We start from the raw sequence: 8,990 nt of genomic DNA on the forward strand, positions 1-8,990 counted from the left end.
TTGTGTTTCTCATAAGGATATCTAAACATCTCAAACTTATGTTATCTAATTAGTAGGTAAATGTTTGACTTGCCAAACACACCTGGTGATAAAACTACGTAAGTTCACATAATAGTATCTAAGGGCCAGAATTGAGGTAAGTTCTTTTGACTTGGGCTAGTGAGTAACCACCCAGAACACCCTAGCAACAGCATACCAATTAATTAAATATCACTTGGAGTGCCTTAGCAACCGCATTGGAACAAACATGTTGGATTCACGACTTAAAGAGCCATTTTCCTCAAAACTTTTGTGGATGTGAAAGTAGACAAAAGCTCAAGACAACACCTCACTTTAGTTTCTCACTGCCACCAAATGTAAAGAGGCTTATCGCTGATGGGCTGAGATTTAAAACCTACTAAGCTGCTTTTTTGTGTTTAAACAGCATTTTGGACATCACCAATGCTGTCTAGGTAAGATTGGAGACTTGACTCCATGTAGGATACGGTCTTGATGTGTGTATGATCTCCGGTTGCGCAATCCTGGACTTGTCTCGCTTGAGCTGAGACTCAGGCAGTCAGTCCAAAGAAACTTTCATTACAGCAGCAGGCGAAATTCGCCCTTCTGTGAAGATTGAGCTGAACCAAATATTGTGAGTACATGTTGTACTGCTTATATTATGTAGGTTTATTGTCCTTTTAGATTTAGTTTCTCTTATTTACACACCGTATATAAAGGCTAGAACAATGTGTAAAAATGTCTGTAGCTTAGGAATACAGCAGAATATTTTGAATCACCTTTAAAACGCTTAAATTGTCATTTCTGCAGTAAGTATCGTTAAAAATGTGTGTAATTCGATTGAAACGCCTACAACTATTACAAATGAGCGTTGTAAGCGTTACCTAAGATGCATCAACCGGCGTAGCATAAATGCTAACGCTCACGAGCACATTATTCAATAAGGATACATTTTATTATTAGTTAAGTTTCTATGTTTTTTAAAGTGTTTCAGTTAGCAAAATATTATTACAAACAGCAAGGGATTCGCGGTAGAACTGTTTTAACTTAACAAATGACGTTTAGCCGAGCGCTACAAGCTTTGTTTTGTTAGCACACCGGCTAGCTGTTTAATATTCAAATTTCAAATCGGTATAAACGGTCCAAATGCGCATTGATATTAGCTCACATTTTATACGACTTAATAATGTTTATATGTAGAAAACATCTTATGGTGCTAGGTAAGGATAAGTAATGTTTATTTTTGTTTTTACTTGTTTTAATCTAGAAATGGCTATTAGTTAACCTGCTGACTAGCGTAACAGTTTGACAATCTGAGCTTTTAAACAAGTAATGTTTCTTCATCGTGTGGCATTTGACTAGATAAACGAGTAGGTATGAAATAATATATACATAATTGCAGTTTAAAGCGTGTGTTTTATTATTATTTCAGCCATATCCAGCTCTAGTCAAAGGGCTTTGTCTCTTTCTTTCTTTCCTGTCCTGAAGGGCTTGTTGGTGTTATGCAAACGGTTTACACAGAAGTAGGATTTTCTCAAGAAATCTTTGACTAAGAGTTTCTTGGGGATTCATTTGATGATAATGCATTTGATTTGCTTCATTTAGCTGCTAAATCCGATCGGAATGTGATGATGCACACGTGCTTATTGTCTTTTTCTTGGCACAGATTAAATAGGATGTGGTTTATATATTGTTAGATCGCGTTGAGTTTTGTAATTAAACGCTTGATAATTAAGTGATGCTTAAAATCTCTGTTAACCTGCTTTAGGGGGTTTCCAATAGGCAAAGGGCAAGAGAAAAGTCTCAGCATGCTTTGAACAGAGGTAATTTTTTCCATGACTGCTCTGGCATCTAAAAACAATATTCCTCTTTTTGAATTACAAAAGTGAATGTCAGGCATGTAAATGACCTTTATGATACACATTAAATACAATTGCCTTTAAATTAGTCACATGTAGTTGACAAACAAGTCATGATTACACTGCATCAATTCTTTGTATGGAGATGCTAGGAAATACACAAATTGACATACTGTACTTCCTGGTGTGTGTGTGTGCGCGTGTATGTATACACACACTTAAAATATATACATGTATAATTCATTTCAAGTGTATTTTTTTATTATTTAATATATTTATTTTATTTTTAAATATATACACACACACACACACATGTGTGTATATATATATATATATATATATATATATATATATATATATATACACACACACAAGTTATCCCACACCACAGAGCTTTCCCTTTTGTCGATTACCCACCAAACTTAATTATAGTTCTGAGAAATCCTGGTACCAATGAAACAATTTATGACATAGAAAGAAAACGTGGGTGTGCCCATGTAAAACGGTGCTTTTGTTAGCTGCCACAAGAGGAAGTACCTTAGTTGCATGGGTGGCTGCTGAAGATACTTTTTTTTTTTTATGGGTGAAGTTCTCACACTTGCACATGACTTGTGCAGAAATCCTTGCAAAAACTAAACTTGCATTCCTGATGGAGTGAATAAGTGAAGATCTAAATAGTTTTCAGTTTTGATTTTGTGACGCATTCAGAAAGGAAACAGGTGTTCGATTTCGCAACTAGTATCCTATGATTTTGTTTTCAGCTTCCTTTTGTCACCGAAGCATGAGTGTACAACTCCCGTGCATGTGATGGAAACTGCTCTTTGTTATGGCTCATGTTTCTGTTCCCTATAGGTCAGAATTCCTGCCTTCCTGCTCCTGAAAACATGTTGATTTTGTTTGTCAGATGAGTCAGAGCTCAGGACTCGTAACCTCATTTGAGTTTAAACGCTTCCTTGTTATGTCTCCCGCTGGAGCGGTAGAAGGAATTGCACTTTATTCGTGATTAATCATTTGAAATCCCCTGGGTTGTGTGTTTTGGAGGTGTTGTTTTGGTTATATAATGGCTATTTCGGGCAGCTTTAAGGTACGGTATGCAGACTGCGCTGTAATAAATGATGAGTCAGGTTATTGCTGCTGTTCTGGACTTCCCGGCCAGGAGGACTGAATGTTTCATAGAGCTCATGTTGTCTGGCTGAGGGCAAAAGGTTTAAATGTGATGTTGGCCAAAGGATCCTGCTTGAAGTTTTCGAACTTATTTTTCAAGTATTTTTTATAAGCATGTTTTCACGATTTTAATATCAAAGTTTCCTGGGATTTGATCAAAAATAAATTTTCATTACAGACACTGTGTTACAGTTATTGGGTCTTATTTATGTTATGTTTTAAATTAGTGGAACAAATTTTTGTAAACGGTTCATAAAACCATTTTAAATGTATGTGTTATAAATTAATTTAATTTTTAGTATGTCATTTTTTTCATCATCAATTAATATAAAAAGATTGATGAATTTAGTTTAATTTTTAGTTTGGTCTTTTTAGATTATTTTGTTTTTACACTCATCTCTTTCATTATGTTTATTTTTTTCTTTCTTGTCTTAGTTTATGTATTTTTTATTTATTTATATATTTTGGATTTTTGTGCTGCTAATGTGATAATGAGAGTTTAAATAGCAGCATTTTCATGTTTAATTATCACATTTTAAACCTTTTTGGTTATTCTGTATGAAAAAACTAAAATCAATTTGTCTAATTTTATTTTATTTTAGGAAGTTTAAGTCATAACATTATAAACATCATTATTATAATTAAAATGTTATTTTAGTTTTTAAAAAGGTGTTTGTTAACAATAACAACATTGTTCTGTTTCATAAATGAGGCTCAATTTAGCTACAGTGTTAGAAATTGCAATTTTAATGTTTTATTTGAATAAAGTAATAGGCCAAGACACAATTCATAAGCATTAAAGGGATAGTTCACCCAAAAATGAAAATTTGATGTTTATCTGCTTACCCCCAAGGCATCCAAGATGTAGGTGACTTTGTTTCTTCAGTAGAACACAAACGAAGATTTTAATGGTCATATAATGGAGGTGAATGGGAATCACTGACAGACTGCAACGGTCTGAGTTAAAAATCTTCGTTTGTGTTCTACTGAAGAAACAAAGTCACCTACATCTTGGATGCCTTGGGGGTAAGCAGATAAACATCAAATTTTCATTTTTGGGTGAACTATCCCTTTAAGTAATTTATGGCTGAACAAGATAATTTGGCATGTTGGGATTTACTGATGTGAGTGATCATTTGTGTTTTGTTTTTTTGTCTTTCAGGTTATGTTTTTCACACTATGTGCTGAATGCCCACAATGCCAGGAAATATTTAAGAACCGTGATCTTTGGAAAAGCTTTATCGGTTCCAGTGGAACCTTTAGGACTTACTGTTGTAACGTTTTACGCAAAACGCACATAGACACAAATGCAGCAATAAGAGAAGATCTTGGGGACCGGTGCATCACAGACCGCGCTTCGCTACAATGCCCGTGCAAGCCCCGCAATGGACCGAGTTTCTGTTGTGTCCCATTTGCACGCAAACCTTCGAGGAGAGCCACCGCAAGCCCATCAGCCTGGGCTGTGGCCACACCGTGTGCAAAATGTGCCTGAACAAACTGCACCGCAAGGCCTGCCCGTTCGACCAGACCACCATCAGCACGGACATCGAGCAGCTGCCTGTCAACACAGCGCTCTTGCAGCTTGTCAGCGGACAGGTGAGTCTAAATGTGTGGTCACATTGGCAAGATTTTGCGGCAAAAAAGTTCTGTTATCAGCTCACAAAGAAGTTACTTACCAATCAGGTGTTTATCAATCCAGCGAATTCGCAAGACCAACTTAAACATGAGTGAAATCTGCACAGAAAATGTTTTGCTCTCACACACAATTCCTTAGGGGTGCTCCGGTTGCTATCGGCCAATAATCAATTTGGGAAGTTTGATTGGTGGTCTCTATAAAGGCCGATCTCATAAACCGATCTCAAGCTGATGACGCGCTTGCCGTGAGAGGTTAGGCGTGACATGCAGCGGCACCGTCTCAATCTCTGTACGGCATGGGTAAAATAATTATAATGCTGAAGGTGAGGTACAATTCATATTTCTTTATTAAATAACTTACAAAGTAATTTGAAAACTTTCTGTGAGACGTCATTTCACAAACAGCGTGAGTGAATCACTGCGCTCTCTCGCAAAATGCGCAAATGGCTTCAAATCAGCTCATCGCGTCTGCACTATAAGCGCTGAATGAAACAAAAACTGTGTCTGTCTTCATTTCAGGCTGCAAAGCAACAAAATGTGATTATTTTAAAGAGGGGTGATTCTTTTCTATACCCACTGTATATAAGGCACAGTTCACAAAGAAGTCGCTTTCAAACTAGGCAGGTTTCTATTAGTCAGTGTGGCGAATTTGCGTGATCAACTGTGAAAAATCTGCATTCAGTCTTAACATGAAACTCCCAATTGCCTGTGTTCCTTTTTCACATGCCTATTTTCACCTATTTTCGTTAACAAAACATTATTTGAATGGTATTTTAGAAACCGTAAACATGAGCGCATATGATGGCCCAGTGCACATCGGTTCAATCTGTACCGAACACATTTATTTTTATTGACTTCTCTTATATGGATGAAGTTGTGGCCCCTACCCTAGCCTCAGTCTAAGTATGGATAAGGAAGTAAAACTACTGTGGTTCCTTGTAACTCAAACAAAATGCACTTTTTTCCTTTTCAAATGACCTTGCTAACAATCAGAACGTGAGGCAAACTGCTAAAAAGACCAGACTGCAGTGATCGTGCAGACAACACAGCAGTTGTACTTTAGGTGGAGCGTGTTTATTACAGTGTTTACTGCATCCACTTGTTTCTGAATCAAGAGGATGAGCAGAACATGTCACGTACAGCACGGAGAGGTGGAGCTTAGGGCGTCAGGGTTCTGAAGATCAGCTTGCGATCGTTCCGGTCTGGTTGGATTTCATGCCAGATGTGACAGAAGCGTGTGACTGTATGACATGAGGCTGTAAAACACACTGCTTCTTCACTCACACAGCCAGTGGAGAACCAGGAAGTTGAATCAACATCAGCCAGTCATTGTCAGCGTTGTCTGTAAAAATACTTCTTCATTCTGCACATGCGGTGATAGGTATGACTGTCGCAACTATTACATAATTGTCTAGTCACGATTAATTCAGATGACCACAGTCATAGTGCGCTCCATTGGGCGCTGCATTTAAATAAGGTAATTAAGCAAATACAAAAAGGCCACGGTTTCACATTTGCAAAACTGCAGATGGCGTGGGTCCATGCAGGTTTTCACACAAAGCAAATGAGGTAAAGATAACCATGTTAAACATGCAAGATGAACTGCCTGTTTAAAAACTGTTATCTACATTCAGAAAATCAAATGTCTTTATTCATGCATGAGTGACCACCTTTAAAATGAAACCAAAAACAGAAATTAGTGCAGAAATGTATTACTATTTATTTAAATAAATTTAAATAAATAAATACTATTTAAATATTTCTTACTACTAATGTATTATTCAGTTGTGATGGATTCCCAAAAATTGTGTGAATGTAAAGCAGACTTGTCAATCACAAAGTGGACCAAAAGGAGAAATATTTTAAATAATTTCTTCATATTTTAATATTTAGAACTTCATGTTAGAAATTCATGTTGTTCTGCCCAGTGCAACATTTGTGTTCATTTTAAAATGTCTTTACTGTCACTTTTGATCAATGTAATGCATTCTTGCTGAATAAAAGTAGTAAGAGTAGTGTATCTGATTCTGATGTAATAATCATATATAATTGAAAATCATTCTACCATTTTAAAGTGTCAGTCCTAAAGCTTCAGTCTATTCTCAGAAATGCAGTTATTTATGTAACCGTGAATCAGCCAAACCTCACAGTCACGACAGCCCAAATGACGGGACCTTTTGTGGCCAAAACGATCGTTCCTCTCTTTGTTTTTAAATCACATGTTGTTATGAGAGTTGTTGCTCAGTCTGTGGGTGTGAACATGTTCTACATGTAGAGGAATGCTGACAGCCCCATCAGATGACCTATTATGTGAAGAATGCCATCAAAGCCCTGTAGATGAGAACTATCTTTGGTATGGTGACAGACAAATGTTATGCTTTGTCCTGCAGGTACCCAAATCTCCCCCCGTCACTTTACTGACAGCTGCAGAGGACGTTAAGCACTATGAGGAGTCTCGCACATGTGTGGAGGACCTGGCCCTCTATCTCAAACCCCTGAGCAACACCAGAGGTCCCTGCCATTTTACATGACCCTTTTTGTTCATTTATAGTTAGCATATGCTTTTTTTTTTTTAAGTTTCCTGATTAATCATAAACGTCAACAAATGCATCAAGATATCATAATTGGATTGCGATTGCAGTATATTTTTTAATATAATATTGTATTTATTTTTATTTAAGATATTGACTTTATTTAATGTATTATTTTATTTTTATTTATTAATTAGTTTTTTATTGTTTGGACTAGGGATGTGCGGGTCTAGTCGTCTAGTCGACTAAACGGTACAGCTCCTACTAGTCGACACTGAAAACAATAGTCGATTACACGACAGAAAAAGAAGAAAAAAACATGATTTTATCTTTCAAATTACCGTCATTTTAACATTGCATTTAAAACATTTTAAATAACAAGTTAAAATAAAACGTTTGAAAAATAATACATTATTTTTAAAAGTTTATCTGGGCGGAAACTACATTTTTACCTCAGACCTCACATGCGTTTTCTTCGTGTCAGTTGCGGCGAGTTCAGAAATGACCATGCGAAAGATGAGAAGGTGTGGGATTATTTTGAATTAGAAGGAAACGGAAAAGTTTTGTGTAAATTGTGTAATGTCAAATTGTCTTACAATAACTCTACTGGAGCGATGCGTAATCATAGTCGGATACAAAACTTTCGTTTAAACGACAGTCAAATTAGTCGTCGCGCACATCCCTAGTTTGGACACCTAACAATTCACCATATTTATCATCCTTAGCATATGCTTTTTAACATGGTTTTTAAGTGTTTCATCATCCTTCATGATAATCAGTAATCCTGATCCTGAAAAGGCTGTTAACATTTGTTTTTTGTTGATGTTGATCCGTGCAGGTGCAGGGCTGAATGGTGCTGCTCAAAGTGTTCTCAGCAGACCCATGCAGAGGAAGCTGGTGACTCTGGTGCACTGCCAGCTGATGGAGGAGGAGGGCCGCATCCGGGCCATGCGGGCGGCCCGCTCTCTGGGTGAACGTACTGTCACTGAGCTCATCCTCCAGCACCAGAACCCCCAGCAGCTCTCCTCCAACCTGTGGGCCGCCGTCAGAGCCAGAGGCTGCCAGTTTCTCGGCCCTGGTAAGATTTTGTCACTATAACATGATAGCAGGCTGATAAAGTCATTTGGGGGCACTAACAAAAATTGGGTTTCACCCAACAGCTATGCAGGAAGAAGCATTGAAGCTGGTCCTGCTCGCTCTGGAAGATGGTTCGGCCCTCTCACGGAAGGTTCTGGTCCTGTTTGTGGTCCAGAGACTCGAACCACGTTTTCCCCAGGCCTCAAAAACCAGCATAGGACACGTGGTGCAGCTCCTTTACAGGGCCTCCTGCTTTAAGGTGCCTTTACTGTTCCTCTTTTCCTTTACAATATTAATGCTTCTCATTGCTATCGATTTAATTAAAAAAATATATATATATCGTATATAATGTATAAGTCATATAAATAAAAATTTTACATGGAAGTATACAATTTTATTGCATAGCATTTTTGTTGTAACCTCAACATATCTAAAACTGTTATATAATAAAATATAATATAAAATAATATAAATATATTTTATAAAATATACAATTTAAAAAATTATATTTAATTTGTATTTATATTAAATTTGTAAAATTACTAATTCGATTTCATGTCAGCTGATTTAAAAATGTTTAGATTTAAAATATATGAAATAGATCTGTTTTAGATTGAAAACATTTTTAAACATATAGGCCTGGTTTCACGGACGGGGCTTAGACTAAGCCAGGATTAGGCCATAGTTCAATTAGGACATTTAAGTAATTTTTATTAACATGCCTTAG

General features: G+C 36.8%; 1 protein-coding gene across 2 annotated transcripts in view; it reads left to right on the top strand.

The window, feature by feature from the left end:
- Positions 1-562: 562 nt before the first annotated feature.
- The window catches only part of LOC107653627 (roquin-1-like), a 19,424-nt gene continuing 10,996 nt past the window's right edge, over positions 563-8,990 (top strand). For both annotated transcript variants that reach the window (XM_016440396.1, XM_016440397.1), the window contains exons 1-5: positions 563-631; positions 4,183-4,616; positions 7,046-7,166; positions 8,025-8,264; positions 8,347-8,522. In XM_016440396.1, coding sequence (XP_016295882.1) covers positions 4,386-4,616; positions 7,046-7,166; positions 8,025-8,264; positions 8,347-8,522 — 768 coding nt within the window. In that variant the 5' untranslated portion in view covers positions 563-631; positions 4,183-4,385. The remainder of the gene's footprint in view (positions 632-4,182; positions 4,617-7,045; positions 7,167-8,024; positions 8,265-8,346; positions 8,523-8,990) is intronic.

This window comes from Sinocyclocheilus anshuiensis, unplaced genomic scaffold (genome assembly GCF_001515605.1).
Source record: "Sinocyclocheilus anshuiensis isolate Anshui unplaced genomic scaffold, SAMN03320099.WGS_v1.1 scaffold1079, whole genome shotgun sequence".
In the NCBI taxonomy this organism is placed as follows: Eukaryota; Metazoa; Chordata; class Actinopteri; order Cypriniformes; family Cyprinidae; genus Sinocyclocheilus; species Sinocyclocheilus anshuiensis.